General features: G+C 39.6%; 1 protein-coding gene across 7 annotated transcripts in view; it reads left to right on the forward strand.

Annotated features, from left to right (window-relative positions):
* Window positions 1–17,886, forward strand: part of RABGAP1L (RAB GTPase activating protein 1 like) — a 763,363-nt gene that overhangs the window by 605,233 nt on the left and 140,244 nt on the right. For all 7 annotated transcript variants that reach the window (XM_049635168.1, XM_049635167.1, XM_049635169.1 and 4 more), the window contains one exon: window positions 3,205–3,333. In XM_049635168.1, the coding sequence (XP_049491125.1) occupies window positions 3,205–3,333 (129 nt within the window). The remainder of the gene's footprint in view (window positions 1–3,204; window positions 3,334–17,886) is intronic.

Consider the following 17,886-nt stretch of genomic DNA (forward strand, 5'->3'; position numbering starts at 1 on the left):
CCAAGCCATGGGATCCACAGCATCCCTGACACCAGCAGTGTCTTGGAAAGGACAATCATAGGGCCCTCGAATTCTGGTTTCCTGAGACTCAGCCCCACCCAGATGGGGATCTTCTGGCTACACGCCCCTCCTCCCCCCCTCCCCCGCCCCAGAGTATAGCCTCCTTCCAACAGCATCTCTTTCTACATGGCCACCCCCTGTCTGACCAGAGGTCACATGTCACAGGCTGTATGATTCTTCATCTTGAGGCCTCATCTTTCTGCTTTCACATGAACTCCAAGACTGGACTTGAAATTAGGCCTGGGGCAGCATGAGAAAATTAGGTAATCATGCTCCTGCCTGCAGACAAGGAACCACGCCACCACTGGGGGCACCTGTTGCCAGGGAACTAGAGGTTAGTTGCACTGAAAATCAAGCGATGCCCTCAGAAGCTTTGGGGTTCTGAGGAAAGCTGCTAATCTTGTTTCCCTACAAACTCTAGAAGCAGCCTGTCTTGAATTTTCCTGATGATCACCAGAGAGCTGATCATCAGACCCAGTATTACAGATGAAAAAGGAAGACTAAGGATATAGTGTGTCCAGTTTATCTGGTAGCTGGATGCTTTTCCCAATAATTGAGCAATTGATATCTTAGCCAGAGAAGGCCTCTTTTAGGCTGAAGTTCCCGATAACTGTCTTTTCCAAATAAGTTAAGGTGAGTTGATAACACTCTATCATGATAAACATTCTCTCTACCACTTACTGTCATCGTGTCTGAGTGTCCGTGAGGGAGGAAATAAATCTGAGAGGTACTGAGGCTTGTTTTTTCCACTGCCACTGTTAGCCTAGCTCTACTTTCTGACTACTAGTTTGGATGTAAAGCTGAAGCAACCTAGTACCCTTGTGAAAATGCCTGGTGGATGAATTAATATTTTCCTTTACTTCATATGATTCTGTTTAAAAGGGAGGGGAGATGAAAGCAGAAATTCATTCAGTAAATTTTAATTGAGAACCTTCTATATTCCAGTTAATAGTTTTATCACTGTGGACACAGCAAAGAACAAGACAGACAAGGCCCCTTTCCTTAGGCGGAAAGAGATATAAAACAGAAAAATTAGTTGGTGGAAAATTACTTGATGGGCTGGGGGTGTGGGGGGGAGAATTTAAGTGCTTAGAAGAGGCCTCACTCTGATCTTCCACTTGAGCTAAAATCTAAATCACAGAAAGTTGCTCTCCTTATGAAGATCTGGGGAAAGATGATTCCAGGCAGAGGGAACAGTAAGGGCGGTTGCGTTCAGCAATGAACTTGATGTGTACAAAAAAACGAAACAAGGCCAGTGTGCCTGGAGCTTGAGAACAGGAGGGGGACGTGGTTCCAGATGAGGTTGGAGGGGAAGCAGGGGCTCCAGATCATGAAAGGTCTTGCAGGCAGTGGTAATGATACTGGATTTTATTCTGAGCACAGTAGAACCGCTGGAGGGCTTTATACAGAAGAACCACATGATGTTAAAGGGTATCATCTGGCTATGATAGGGAAAGTGGGCTATGGGGAGCCAAAGTGGAAATGGGGAGACCACTCAGGGAGTTACTGCAATGGCTCACCGAAGAGATGACAATGGCTTGGACCAGGGTGGTGAAGACAACTTGGGCCCTGTCGTCAGCAGGAATTTCTCCAACTTCCTTATACTCTTTCGGTACAGCTGTTAAGGTTGATCAGGTCTACATTTGAATCGAGATAAAGTGATATTTTGAATTAGCGCATAGTTCTATGATTTCTAAACATCTCGGTTGCGTTTTTTTGTTTTGTTGTTTTTCATTTTATTACTGAAGTTTTTGACAATTAATTTCTGGCTCTTGAAACACCTTATTTCTCTTTGACTTACTTCTGTGTACCTAGTCTGCTTTAATCCATAATTTGTATCATGGTGTTTGCCAAAGATTGCTGACAGTTTTTTAATAAAATACTTATTGCTTTTTTTCATTTTTAAAACAAAATTTTTAATGTTTATTTTTGAGAGACACAGAGCATGAGCAGAAGAGGGGCAGAAAGAGAGGGAGACATAGGATCTGAAGCAGGCTCCAGGCTCTGAGCTGTCAGCACAGAGTCCAATGTGGGGCTTGAACCCACAAACCACAGGATAATGATCTAAGCCAAAGTCAGATGCTTACACTGACTGAGCCATCCAGGTGCCCCTCATTTTTTTTTAAAGTAGGCTCCACACCCAACATGAAACTTAAACCCACAACCCCAAGATCAAGGGTCACAGGCTCTACTGACTGAGCCAGCCTGGCACCCTTTATTGTCTTTCTTATTACAAAATCTTTACTGCAGCAAATACAGCAATATATAAGGGGGGCGGGGTGAAACCATGATCCCACTATCCAGAGAAACCTTTTATTTCCTTTCAGTCTTTTTTCCATGCATGCATATATTCATTTCTAAGTGGTTATTTCTTAAAGAAGTAAATTTTACAAACAGTAGTTTTCATACGAAGTTCAGTCATTAAGTGATTTATTTATTTTTTCATGGCATTTTTTAAGGTGGGGGATCAATTTCTTATTTTCTTGAACTGTTGTTGTCATTAGTTGAAAAGTCCTCCCATTAGGTGTTCCTTATGTGATTCTAATATACTTTACCTTCTCTATATCTTCAGCCAGGTTTCTTTTTTTGTCTTTTTTTGGAAAAAAAATTTAAGTTTATCTATTTATTTTGAGAGAGAGGGAGACAGAATCCCAAGCAAGCTCTGCACTGTCAGCACAGAGCCTGACACTGGGCTTGAGCTCAGAAACCATGAGATCACGCCCGAGTCAGTCACTTAACTGACTGAGTAACCCACCACCCGGGCACCCCAAGCCAGGTTTCTAATAATACCCTTAAAATATCCAGCAAACTAAAGTCATAGATCAGAGTTACACATTTTTTGCTTTTCTTGCACTTTTCCTTCTCAGAGCTATAACTTGGTTAGCTTTGCTGGGATCCATCATTCTAATCTCTAGGTTATATAAATTAAATATGCTAGCCTGTTAATTCTTATATTGTGTCTAGGATTCATGGTGACTTATTTCAGCAAATAGTAAAGGGGCTAGAAATATGTTCCTAAAAACTTATGGAACTAAGTTAGATCTTAGCTACAAATGTGCATTCAGGAAAACAAATTCATTTTTCAATGTATTTGTCCTGAGTGCAGGCTAAAATGTAATGATAATTCTCGGAATTATTTTGCAGACCTCAAAGGAAGATCTTCTGCAGGCTGATTTTGAAGGTGCTTTAAAGTTTTTCAGAGTTCAGCTTCCAAAAAGATACAGGGCTGAGGAAAATGCCAGAAGATTGATGGAGCAGGCTTGCAATATTAAGGTAAGATACATGAATTTATATATAATAAAGATACAACTTGAATGAAGAAAGAATTATTTTAAACGCTTTCTCTGTACATTGCTGGACTTTGGCTATGTTAGGGTGATAGTATGTATGAACTAGTCTCAGACTTTTTTGTGAGGCTGATATGTATAAAATAACTTCTAGTAGGACTTGGAGTGAAAGTTAGTAGGTTCAGATTGTAACAATAGGAAGACAAACGTTTATCTTATAGGTAGGGCTCTAGAATGGGCCACTGTGATAGTGGTTTCCATGGCAGCAGACTTAGCATTTAGCTTTTGGCCATCTGTTTTAGGATTATTTACAACAAAGCAAGAAAAGCCTGCTTAGACAGTGCTTTCTTTTCTCTAAGGGACTTGGAAAGCTTTGGATGTTGATCTGTCCACTTCCATCCCACATCTGCAAAATGGCTGTCGATACATTGCTCCTTATCATATGCCTAATAAAACTAAGTGAGATTTATAAAATAATTTGATATGGAAATTTCTATCCAGAAAATTGTGGGATCAGATTAGAGAACACATTTTTTTAAAAAAATTGGAACCAATTTACAAGTGTTAATTCTTGTACCTCTGGAAAATACTCGGGAATCTTCTTAACCTAACCTAAATACATAAATAGAAATTTCCCTTTTGAACAAAGAGACAGAGATCCTATGTCTTACGGACCTTATGTTCTTACAGAAGGAAACAGACAATAAATGACTAACATAATAAGTAAAGAATGTATTTAATGTGTTAGAAGGTGATAAATAGCTATGAAAAAAGGAAACATACGGTGAAATAAACAAGACCAGATTGAGGAGGAGAAGGAAAGTTACAGTTGTTATTAGGTAGTCAGAGTGGGTAGACCTCTTTAAGAGAGTGAAAGAAGGGTTAGCCATGGAGATGTCTAGGGGAAGAGCATTCCAGCAAGTTCAAAGGTCCTGCCGCTGGCTCATGCCTGGTGGGTTGGAAGAACAGCAAGAAGGCCAGTGTAGCTGGAGCGAAGTGAATGAAAATGAGAGCTATAGGAGAGGAAGTTCGAGAGTTTACAAGGAGCCAGCGAATGTAGGAGTTAGGCTTTACTTTGGGTGAAGCGGCTAGCCCTTCCAGAGTTTTGAGTGGAAAAGTGATATGATCTGTCTGAGGTTTCAGAGGATCACAATGCTTACTTACTGTGTTGAGAACAGACTACCACAAGGTAAGGGTGAACGTAGGGAGATCCGACAGGGGTTTCTGCAGTAATCTTGTTGAGAAGTAATGATAGTGTTTGCCCGCTGAGAACATTGGGGATGGAGATGGAGTGGAGATGGAGGTGACTGGAACCTGAGTATATTTTGAAAGAGAACCAAGAGGATTTCATGACACATTACACATGGTTATGAGAGGAAATAGGGAGTCAAGATGACTCCACAGATTTTGGATTAGGCGATAAGTAGATAGAATTGCTGTGGAGTTATTAAACTTATTACTTCCAATGTACTTTGACATAGACTTCATCTAAGCACCATACCTACTTGAACACTTTTTTTGGTGTGACACTGTTTTTTTTTTTTTATTTTAACTTATTTTAAAGTAAATTCTAAATGTTAGAAAGTCCAATTCAATGTTGAAAGTAAATAACTGGGAATAACTGGGAAGAAAAACTATATTGTCTTTCAAGTGAATTCTATATTCAAAAAAAAATCATTTTCCAAAGATATCAAGAAAAATAGGTCTCTGAATCTTCATCCTGGAATGCAGACTTTTAAAGCCTTCAGGACTGATTGTTTTATTTGGCTGGGCCAAATGACTAAGCATGAGCCACATTTGTCTGAGGACTTTGAAAGCACATTGCAGTGGCCATTGTGACTTTGAATTTTGTGGGACGTTGGTTTGAAAGACAGACTTCAGCCCCTGATTGTTCCAGAGCTGTCAGAGAAAAGTACTGTAAGTGGAACAGTGCTGTAGGAATCTGTTAAAATAAAACATTCATTTCTAAGTGTGAAAAATTAGAGAGTTAGGAGAACTAGTAAGGTAGAAAGCTAAATGTCTTCAAAGGAAATTTGGTAGCATTGGATAATCATTGGTAATGAAAAACCCAGGAAAACAATTCAAAATTATGAGATACATAGGGAAGGATTTTTTTTTTCCAATATAATTTATGAAGCTACTTAGGGGTTGTAGGCAACTAACAATTGTCAGGCTGGAAACATGGGATCCGAAAGACACAGAAACTTAAAATGTTAGAAAGTAAGTTCAAAATATGATCAGAGTGGACCATTTCTGGAATGAATATGTCCAACCAGAGTGACTTGCGTGAAGATGAACAGGTAGACGTGAATTGTTATTTCAAGTAAGAATAGCGTTACTTGATTCTGTTTTTTGTTTTTACGTTTTGTTTGGGGGTTTGTTTTTTGTTTTTGCGTTATCTAAGGAAAGTAACTTTTTCTTGGGTATTTAAAATAGTACTCACAGGACACTAGTTTTTATCATGGTATAATTCACATAACATTGTGTTTGTTTCACTTGCAAAATTTGTTTCTTGGGGTGAGGACTTTCAAGATCCACTCCCTTAGGTACTTTTAAACATGCAGTATGGTACCAACTATGGTCACTATGCTGTATGGTACATCCTCATGGCTCATTTATTTTATAATGAATAATGTCATCATTTTATAATGAAATTTGTACGTTTTGACCCCCTTTACCTACTTTGCCCCCTCCTACACTCCCTGCCTCAGGCATCAATCTGTTCTCTTATATCCATGAGCTTGGTGTTTTTGTTTTATTTTTGTTTCATTTTGTTTTGTTTTAGATTCCACAAATAAGTGAGATCATACCATATTTATCTTTTTCTGCCTGACCTATTTCACTTAACATAATGCCCTCAAGTGCCATATTGTGCCCAATGGCAAGATTTCATTCTTTATTGTGGCTGAATAATATTCCATTGTGTACGTGTACCACATTTTCTTTAGCCCTTCATCCATCAGTGGCCATTTAGGTGGTTTCCATTACTGGCTATTGTAGATAATGCTGCAGTGAACATAGGGGTGCATGTTATGTTTTCAAATTAGTGTTTTCGTTTTATTCAGATAAACAACCAGGAGTGAAATTGCTGGATTGTCTAGTAGTTTTAATTTTTAATTTTAATTTAATTATTTGAAGAACCTTCATCTTCCATTGTGGTTGCACCAGTTTACATTGCCACCAACAGTTGCACAAGAGTTCCCTTTTCTCCATATCCTTGCCAACACTTATTTCTTATCTTTTTGATAAGAGCCACTCTAACAGGTGTGAAGTGATATCTCATTGTGATTTTGATTTGCATTTCCCTGATGATTAGTGGCGTTGAACACCTTTTCATGTACCTGTTGGTCATTTGCATGTCTTCTTTGGAAAAAGGTCAATTCAGATCCTCTGCCCATTTTTTAATTGGATTGTTTGGGGTTTTTTGCTATTGAGTTATATGAGTTCTTTATATATTTTAGACATTAACCCTTTATAAGACATATGATTTGCAAGTATTTTCTCTCATTCAATATATTGCCTTTTCCTTTTGTTGATGATTTTCCTTTGCTGTGCAGAAGTTTTTTAGTGTGATGTAGTCCTACTTGTTTATTTTTCCTTTTTTTTTTGTCTTTGTTTTTTTATGTCAAATCCAAAAACAATCACCACCAAGACCAATGTCAAGGAGCTTACCACCTATGTTTTCTTCTAGGAGTTTTATGGTTTCATATCTTATGTTCAAGTCTTTCATCCATTTTGAGTTAATTTTTGTGTATGGTGTAAGATAGTGGTCCAGTTTCATTCTTTTGTACATGGCCTTCCAGTTTTCCCATCCTCCTTTATTGAAGAAATTGTCCTTTCCCCCCAGGATATACAGTCCTGGCTCCTTTGTTGTAAATTAATTGACCATATATGCATGGATTTATTTCTGACTTTTCTATTCTGTTCCACTGATCTACATGTCTGTTTTTTTTTTTTTTATTTTTTTTTCAACGTTTTTTATTTATTTTTGGGACAGAGAGAGACAGAGCATGAACGGGGGAGGGGCAGAGAGAGAGAGGGAGACACAGAATCGGAAACAGGCTCCAGGCTCCGAGCCATCAGCCCAGAGCCTGACGCGGGGCTCGAACTCACGGACCGCGAGATCGTGACCTGGCCGAAGTCGGACGCTTAACCGACTGCGCCACCCAGGCGCCCCTACATGTCTGTTTTTTAATGCTACTACCATACTGATTCGATTAATTTGGCTTTGCAATATAGTTTGAAGTCAGAGAGTGATGCCTCCAGCTTTGTTCTTCCCTCTCAAGATTGCTTTGGGTATTGGATCTTTCCTGGTTCCAGAGAAATTTTAAAATTGTTATGTTTCTGTGAAATATGCCGCTGGAATTTTGATAGAGATGACATTGAATCTATAGATTGCTTGGAGTATATGGACATTTTAACAATATTAATTCTTCTAATCTATGAGCATGGAGTGTCTTTCTACTTATTTGTGTCTTCAGTTTCTTTCATTAATGTCTTTTAGTTTTCAGTGTACAGATCTTCCCTTGGTTAAACTTATTCCTAGGTATTTTTTGATGCAATTATAAATGGGATTGTTTTCTAATTTCTCTTTCTGATAGTTTCTTATTCATGTATAGAAATACACGTAGAATACACGCAGAAATACATTGATTTTTGTATCACAAGACATCTTTTTAATTTATAACACGGTTATGAGGCAGATGTGAGGTGAAACTCAGAGAAGGAAGACGTAAGTAGTACAATATCCAAGCACCCTGCCAGAACTAGAGCATAGGTTTCCAACCTAAAGTTTTAAAATTGTGTTTAAACTGAGACCTACATTTTAAAATAGCTTTTATATTAAAACCCTGACCACCCAGACACATCCGAATAAAAACTTACCCTTGTAATTTGTCACGCACTCTGATGTTTCCTCTCTCTACTACTGTTTTGTATTTTGTGTCATTTAAACTCCCCTCCCCCCAAGAAAAGTCTTCAAACTGAAAAGGTAGTCATAACCCACTAACTCGATCTCACAACAGCTTGCAATATTGAAAACACCCTGAGGCCTGTCATACTCTTCTCACCACCTCCCCCTTCCCCATCCTGATATGCTGCAACTTGTAAGAGGTGTTAACAGTGAATAATGGAAGTAGGGGTGTGGTGAGAATGTGAGTCATCATGCCATCATTATAGCAGGATATGCTAGCAACTGGAAATTTTAGGAACCAGCGGATTGAGAGATCAAGGCTACGTGTTAGACAAAGGTGACGGCAGGTAGGGAAGAGGCAAAAAAGTTGCACTCACCATTTCTTAGGTATAGCCTTGAGATTAAAGATAGAATGTTGGCCAAAAATAATGAAAATTGTTTTAATTTTAATTATTTTCAAAGTTAGGATCCGTGTATGGTTGTATCTTCTTTGAATGGACATGTTCTCATTTAATTAATTACCCAATAAAATGAATCACTTTCCTCTAACTTTTAAAGAACTAGGTGATCAGTGATTTCAGTGAACGGACTGGTTTTAAAATAGGTGGGAGAGTTGCAGGTGAAAAATAACTTACTAGCCCTGTGTGTGGTTTATTTCTGTGAGTGTACCAACAAGATGTATTAACAAACCCCACTGGATTAGATAAATAACTTTATTCTTTGAAAAGCTGTGTAATAGTAAATATCAAAAATGTTTTTGTGTTTATTTTTTCTGATTTAAGTAACATGTTTTAAAATTTTCAAATATCTCCCTGCTCCTATGGTTTTAGACAGTTTAATAAAATCAGGAAATATGCTGACCCATCAGACTTGATTTGAAAAGTCATATTGAATATACACTTCCTCGGGTTTTGTTGAATATTGTTATTCAAATGTTACCTTGTAGTTACAAATTCTGCTATTACAGACCTTCTTAAACTTGATTCTTGGCTTCGTGGACTCTAAATCAGTAGAAATTTTTATTTCTTTATACAAGCATATGAGGATTTTGTTTTTCCTGGTAAGAGACTATATACCTTTTATTAGATTCTTTTAATCTCTTAATTTTTTAAATATTTTTATTTATTTTAGAGAGAGAGAACAGGAGCAGGGGAGGGGCAGAGAGAGAGGGAGACACAGAATCTGAAGCAGGCTCCAGGCTCTGAGCTGTCAGTCCAGAGCCCAACACGGGGATTCAACTCATAAACCATGAGATCAGGACCTGAGCCAAGGTTGGACAGCCCACTGACCGAGCCACCCAGGCTCCCCTTATTAGATTCAGGAATTCAGTGACTCAAAAAAATTAACCTCTATATTGTGGAACAATCTTAAACTTGTTAAGTAAATTGATATTTCTGTAGAGCATGTAAGAGTTTATGAATGGGTATCTACAAATATTCAAGGGCTTATATATATAAACTTTATAACTCTTGACCTTTTTTATATATTTTTATTCAGTATCATTTATATTATATTAGGTTGAATTGATGAAATTGCCATTCTTTTTGGTAAAAAATGTCAGATATTAAACATCGTATATAATTTAATTCAGTATTTCATGCCTCCATATGATTCAATGCTATGTATGATGTTATGTATTCAATGCTATAAGGATGAAATACTAAAATTTTGAGTCTTTTAATTATAATGGAATTCATTTAGCTGCCGTTGCTCTCATAGGAATAAAGAAAAATAAACTAGAAGAGTAAAATACCTGTAGTAGAAGTTAGAGTACTGTGTATACCTTACTTCTGTGGACATGTAAACTTTTCCTAAGAATTACTCTCTAAAGACTGGGAAGCAAGTCTTGTCTGTTTTCCTTCCTTCCTTCCTTCCTTCCTTCCTTCCTTCCTTCCTTCTCCCCTTCCTTCCCTCCCCCCCTTCCTTCCCTCCCTCCCTTCCTCCTTCTTCCCTCCTTCCCTCCCTTCCTTCCTTCCTTCTTTCCTTCCTTCCTTCCTTCACTTTCTTCCTTTCTAGTTGATTTTTATTTGGAATAATGTTGCACATGCCTCATTTGTGATGCACCTCATTAGTAGCAAAGTTCATCACATCCTCAAAATATTCTGTTGTGGGGGTGCGCCTGGGTGACTCCGTTAAGCATTCAACTCTTGATTTCAGCTAAGGTCTTGATTTCAGGATTGTGAGTTCAAGCCCCGTGATAGGCTCCACAATAGGCATGGAGTCTACTTTAACAACAACAACAACAACAAAAATCTGTTGGTGGATCTTCATAAAATAAAATTTTAAAATAGAAATTAGCCTATTTCATTATTTGAACAAAATTAAAACTTCAAAATGTGACATTGAACTCAAACAAGGTAATTAAGAAAGAAAGTTCATTTACTGAGTGCACAGTGAGATCGTGACTTGAGTGCCTGTCGTGTGTCGGGAGTTAAGATGAGACTTTAAGGATTAGCAGGGGTGAAAGAGTATCCGAGGCAGGGGGAAGGATGTTCCAAACAAAGAATATGCAGAGGCCCAGAGGTAGGAAAATATGGCACTGTCCAAGCCCTCATCATAGTTGATGACCGGAGAATAGGAAATGGAAGACAAGGTATCCAGGAGCCAGACGGCTGGTGCAAAGCCATGTGAGCCATGGTACGCAATTTGGATTTTTCCTGGGGGCAATGGGAAGCATTGTGAGGGGTTAAATAGGAGGTGGAAATGATCAGCTGTTTTAGAAAGGTCTTTCTGGCTGCTATGTGGCGATGAACTGAAAGGGGTAAGATTAGATATTAGTGACAGACCAATTCGGTGAGAAGTGACCAGAGTATCTGCTATGGGCTGGAGAGAGATGGACAGATTCCAGAGATATTCAGGAGGTGGAATCAACAGAACTTAGTGATTAAATGTGAGCATTACAGCCGGGAAAGAGAGCCGCGACGACACCCAGAACTCTTAGGCAACTTGGTAGTAATCACACTGCAAAGGGAACAAACAAAAAGCAACAAGTTACAAGGCTGGAACACAGTGAGTGAAGTGTTGGACACGTTAGGTTTGCAATGTGTATCCACAGACTCATATCCAAATATATAGAGATACCAAGTAAGTGGATGCTAGAGATCTGAGCTGACAGTAGGCATTTGGATGTCATCGGCATTGAAACCACGGGAGTGGGTGAATTCTCACAGAGGAGCAGAGAGGAGTGTTGAGGATAGATACATTAACGTGTAAAAAATGGGCTGAGAAGTAGAAGCTGGTGAGACTGAGACAGCAGGAGCAAACCCAGTAGAGAAGTGAAGTGTGAATGCTAAGGGAAGATGTATTTGTTTTCAAGAAGGAAGAAGTTGAATAAATGGCAGCAGTGCTTAGAGGTCATATAAGGTACTGAGGAGTGGAAAGCAGACATTGCGCAATAATGATAAAGAGGTCCTTAATAGCCTTAGTGAGAGCAGTTTCAGTGGAGTGATGAAGTATAAACTCCAATGATTCAAGAAATAAGTGGAAGGGGAGGAAATGGAGAACGGAAGATAACACAATTCTTCTAAGAAGCTTAGTGTGGAGAGAAGATGGGAGATGGAAGAGACGGCCAGCAGGCCAGGGCGTAAGTATGAGAGAGATGAGAAGATAAGAGGTTGAGATGGGTTTGGGGGGGATGGGAAAATGAGTGTTTAAATGCTAAAAAGCCTCAACGAATCAGTTTCTTCATTGAGCACCTACTGTATACCAGGCACTGTGCTAGATCCAGGGAATATCAGGTAGAACAAAAGCAGATATGCTCCCTGAAATCATGGGGTTTACACTATTGTGTGGAAATATTACATAGTCACCTTAGTAAATGTGTAATTACAGAGTGAGATAAATGCTCAGATGGGATGTAATAAGGCTATATGAGGAGAAGGAACAAAGGAGCCTGACTGACTCAACCAACAATTTAGGGAAAGCTTTCTTGAACTGAGATTCTAAGGCATTCCCGACTGAAGGAACAATATGTACAAACACTGTGAGGTAGGAAGGAGTAAGGTATGGTTAAGAAACTGGGAGAAGGCCAATGTGACTATAGCTCAGAGAATCCTGAGGGTTGATATGTAGGGACCAGACCACTCCATCTTTAAATAAGAAGGAAAGGCCCACAGAAAGAGAAATGTTGAAAATTCAGTAAAGAAAGGGGAAAATATCAACAGAGACAGGATTATGAGGAGATAAGGGCTTAGATTAAAAAAGAATGGACCTTTTTTCCATTCAAGGGAATGAGGAAGAATCGATGGACATAAAGGGAATGTGCAGTTTGATGAGAAAATTGAGAGTATTTCATTTGAAGGTTTGTGTTATTTCAGTTAAGCAGATTCTAGAATGAAGGGAATACACAGAGTAAGAGGTGTTAGAGAACATAGAGAAGTTTTTAGAACAGACATTGCAGAGATTGGAAGAACTAAGTGGGAAAACACAAGATTATTGGACTATGGTTGGAGATCATGAATTCATAGTGGCAAAAATCTGCAGTGTTTTGTGAGTTTCTCTGGAAACACTCGGCAGCCCAGATGTATTCATGAAGAAATGAGTTATTTTGACCCAGAGTTGAGGTTTGCCAGAATGAGGCAAAAGAAGGACAGTGGGGCCAGGGCAATGGTGCACTAAGAGACCAGATCTTGGGGGGAGGAGAGGGATGAGGAAAAGGGGAATCCCTGATTTGTAGCCAATTTCCATGGTGTAAATATTCCCACCATGGCCAATTTCAAGGTACCAGTGACTTAAGAACTGGCTCACACAATGTCCAAGTGCTAACAGTTGCTTCTCAGGAACCGGTAGTTGATGACTCTAGCGCACCACAGGTTCAGAGACGAGGGTAGTAGCCAGAGAGTGGTTGACATGATGGAAAATGGAGACTAACAAATAGAAAAGAAAGTGAAGACCAATGAGGACTGCAAGAAACGCGGGTGAGGGAGAGCTGCAAAGAATTGTTGAAATCCATGACTAAGGAGATTGGTAGAGGAGGACGTTAAATGACTTGGTGGTGGTTACCCAAGAAAAAAGCAACTTTCCTCCCAAAACTCTTTTTTTTTTTTTTAACGTTTATTTATTTTTGAGACAGAGACAGAGCATGAACGGGGGAGGGGTAGAGAGAGAGGGAGACACAGAATTGGAAGCAGGCTCCAGGCTCTGAGCCATCAGCCCAGAGCCCAACGTGGGGCTTGAACTCACGGACCGCGAGATCATGACCTGAGCTGAAGTCGGCCACTTAACCGACTGAGCCACCCAGGCGCCCCCCTCCCAAAACTCTTATATTTGAAAGACAGTTGGGCGACACTGGAAGACAGTACTGACTTGTACTTAAATTTTCCAGCTGTTAGCTCAGGTTGATTAGTGGCAGCAGAACCACGCCAATTGCTATTTTGCCATCTATGGCCATCTCCTCTGACTTGCTTCTCTCCTTCCTAGCAACAGTGCTACTCTCTCTCCCATCTTCCTGTGATCATAGACATTCGAGATGCACTGGGGAGAAATGTGCAGAGCAACAGGAGCAGGGGAGGTGAGGGGGGCCCTGCCATCTTCACCACAACACCAAAATTGTCTTCCGGCCCTATGCGGGAGAGGTAGCCACCAATGACAAGATGTTACCATGGTAACTACTTGCCTCGGAAAATTCTAAGCTCTGCTCCAGCTCAGTTACCTCTCTGCTGAGATGGACAATTATCCACCCTCCCACAGTGCATTGGTATAATTTGATCTTGCCTCTCACAAATCATGTTTTTAATGGAATATGGCAAATTTGTTAATCTAGAAATTTAACATTTTTCCCTGTTTAAGACCTCCATATTTGTAACCATGAATTTTAATTTAACTGTTTGAAAAAAAAAAAAAAAACTTTCACACTAGAACAAAAGTGTTAACATTTGTATTGAAAGCAATTTACTTCTAATTTCTTCATAGTATTTGCTGTTTATTTCTGGATGTTATTGCTGTGTGTAAACAAGAATATAATCTCCCAAACAAATGCTTTCTTTGAATTAGCAATGAGGCCACACAGAAGCTTCTGTCAACTTCATGGATCTAAAATGTGTGCCCTTATGTGCACTGTGGAAAGGGTTCATTTTTAATGGAACCACATCTGGTGTTCCTTTCCTATAAAGACCTCTACATTGACAACCACAGTTGGGAATATTTGGCTTAAAGGATCATAATCTTCTGCTGGGGAAGTATTATGTTGTAGGATACAGAAAGGTGATAAATAACAGATTGATAACAAAGTAGTTTCTATATCAAAACATTTACCTCTTTTTTCCTTCGAGGCTTCTGTTAACATTCATAGTCCTCAGTGTGCCTCATATTTGGGGCATTGTTTTGTTTTTTCCCCAAAACAGGGGTTAATGCAGGTTGATCTTGCTTCTCCCAATCGTGTACTGTGGGAACGGGCAGGAAACGTGTAAATGTGGGCATACTCTGAAACACTTGATGACAGGTGGAGAAAATAGGCCACAGCTCCAGATGCCCAGGCGTCAGGCACCCTCCACATTTAGAAAACTCAGCTTTTCTGGCTGTTCCTAATCAGCTAGAATGCATTTGTCCCTTATTTACTTCCGCCATTTTATTCTACCACTACCCCTATACCTGCCAGTCATTTTCTTTCAGTAAATTTATTAAGGAGAAAGCCATATAGATATTTTTAAATTAACTTGATGGGTAAACCTGGGTATTGTATCTTGAGCTAATCTATATAAATCATTAGGTTGTCCTACACCAAAGAAAAATAAGATAAACGGATATAAAAATTGATTTTTATACGGGCGTCTCTCTATTTAGTAAGAGAAACAATAAATCATAGGATTAAAGCATTACACCCTTTTATGCATTCCAAACGGTATGATGTCCTCAGGCAGAGCTTCCCACATAGAATTAACAACAAAAATGAACCCTCAAAACTGCTATTTCGACTAGCAGTTTCTCTCCCTTCAAGCTTTAAGTATCTTTTTCTCCCCAGCAACTAATTCACTCTCAGCTAATGGTTATGCTCTTAAGTGGGAGTTTTCATATTTCATATACCTTTCTGCAGTGTTTTGCCCAACACTGTCTATCTGTTACAATTTGTGTTTATCTGTGTTGGAGAATAAAGTTAGAACCCGTCTTCACTCTTTGGAAACAGTGGTAACAAAAAATTTTCCTACAACTACTTACACTGAGATCCACCTTTCTTTGATTATTTTTTTTTCTTTACTATTTGAATTCATATTAAGATTATATTTAAAGTGTGCTCCACAGTTTGTGTTTGGAGATCTATTTTAGACAAGAAAATGTATATAGTGTTCCTCTGTGTCTTTGTTGCTCCTCACTAGAAATAATTTAATTTTGATTCTTTTAGGTAGCAATTAAAATAGACGTAAATGTTGAGAGTATTTAAGATAGGTTGCATTAAGAAGTCTGGGCCATTGGATCGTGGGGGGGGGGGGGTTAGTATTCCAAACCTTCCAACCACAGCTGTTTCAGCTGCGGGTGCCTCTACTCTGGGGAGAATCAGGTAAAATTACATTATATTTACTTGGTTATTATATTCTTGTTTCGCCAACTCATGGACCCATTTAGCATTTCACTGGCAAACAACTGAGTCTCATTAATGCTCTCAAGAACTTACTTATTTTACTGTTATGCCTTTTTCTCTCCTCCCTACCCCCCAGCAAAAAATTCTTTTAAAGCAGTGGAAGTAATACGTAAATGAAAATAGCAACCAAAAAAAGATAGTGAAAATGTTTAAGTGTTATTCACATGTCTCCAACAGTTGTCAACCTTTCTGAAGCTCCACTTAAAGGCAAACAAACTGCTGAGGGGAAAATTATATTCCTTGTTATAGCTGATAGTTGTGATTGAATGGGAAATACTTTCTCATTGTCAATTCCCCTGGCCTGGGGACTTTTTATTGGTACCCAGTAGAGAGTGATTTCTTTCCTCTGGAGTGTCTAACCTTTTCCCTGCCTGCACCACTTCCTACCCAGATGACTGCAGTATGCAGTTGACATGGTCTCTTTCAGATACCCATTATTTATTATTATGATGCTGCTGCTGTTATCATTATGTGAGGGAATCTTGGAGCACAAATCACATGAAGAGGTGGTAAAACTTCGTGTTAAGTGGTTTAGGTTAGAAGCTTCAGCACCCAAGCTGGCACAGGGTCAGCGCATTTATCAGTGTGTTCTCTGCAGCGTTTCATTCTCTTTTCCACGCACAGCGTTATCCTCCAGTATCCCTTACCCCCAAGATCACAGTGCTTCCCACTAGCCCTCGCTCCATGTTGAAGTTTCTTGCTAGGTTGATTCCTCAATAGGCAGTACTTTTTTTCTGGGTCTCATGTCTGCCCCCAGTTTCATGTCTGTAGTAATCTGCTAGGGCAGCCGTAATAAAATACCACAGACTGTGTGGCTTAAACAGCAGAAATCTGCTTTCTCACTGTTCTGGAGGCTGGAAGTCAAGATCAAGGTGTTGGCAGGTTTGGTTTCTTCGGAGGCCTGTCTCCTTGTCTTACAGGTGGCTTCCCCCTCACTGTGTTCTCACATGGTCATCCCTCTGTATTGTCTGTGTCCTATTCTCTTCTCGTAAGGACCCCAGTCCTGGGGGTTAGAGCTCCAACAGGTGCATTTGGGAAGCATACAGTTCAGTCCATAATAAGGTCTTTTTCATCATCAACAAAGTGTCAGCTTCTCTCCACTTTCTCTGAAAATGCTGTCTTCTGAACATGGATCTTATTTGGCAACCCTTAACTGATCTCCAGCATCTGGTAATAAGACGTGACAGTTTCTGATGTTTGTCAGCACACCAAAGTTCTCCCATGTTATCGTGAAATCTCAGATTATCGAAAAGATTTTCTTTTTCTTCACAGTTTCACCCTCCACTTCCATCAGCCCACGTGGTTGGCAAGGCGTTTCCTCTGGCATGCGTGTTAGCTTGTTAAAAGTTCTAATTTACCTTATATAAGGTTCTGGTATAGTCTCACTGCATTAACTTCCTTATCGTCCCGCCTTTATATTATATCGTATCTTATATAAACCACAACCTCCTTGTTTCTGTTCCTTTCCTAAAAGAGAGGCAGTGAGTTGTGCAAGTAAGTTATGTCTTAACAGGATGTCCAGCGATAGAAGAAGGTCTCTCTTCTATTATAATAAAATGGATTATTTTAGGCAACAGCAGATTGTGAATACAACATACAACATAGGAACTTAGTTTATTTTCTGAAATCATTTACATAAAATTTTTTCTTCTAAGACATTTCACCAAATTTTAAGATGGCCATTGTTTAAGAGGTCAGATGGCATGCATTGCCTTGCCGGGGGAAGATCCTGAAGAAAATTGTCTGGCATAGCAGGAGCTTATTAGACCCTTCAGAATCCATAGTCTCAAGCCCCTGACTTCGGCTGTCTGGACTGTAACAGCCACCTGAGAATAACTGGTCTCTCCGGCTTGAGTTCCTGGCTTCTCCAGTTTCCTGTATTCACCACCACTGGAGTTGTCTGCCTGGAAAATCAACCTCCTCTTGTCACTCCTCACCTCCCAGTATCCTGCTGGCTCCCTGTTACCTGCAGGATATGCACCCCCCTTTCCCCCCACCCCACCCCCCCCACCCCCGCCTCAGCTTGGCAGACAGCCCCTTCTTTCACACCAATA

This window comes from Panthera uncia, chromosome F1, assembly GCF_023721935.1.
Source record: "Panthera uncia isolate 11264 chromosome F1, Puncia_PCG_1.0, whole genome shotgun sequence".
Classification (NCBI taxonomy): Eukaryota; Metazoa; Chordata; class Mammalia; order Carnivora; family Felidae; genus Panthera; species Panthera uncia.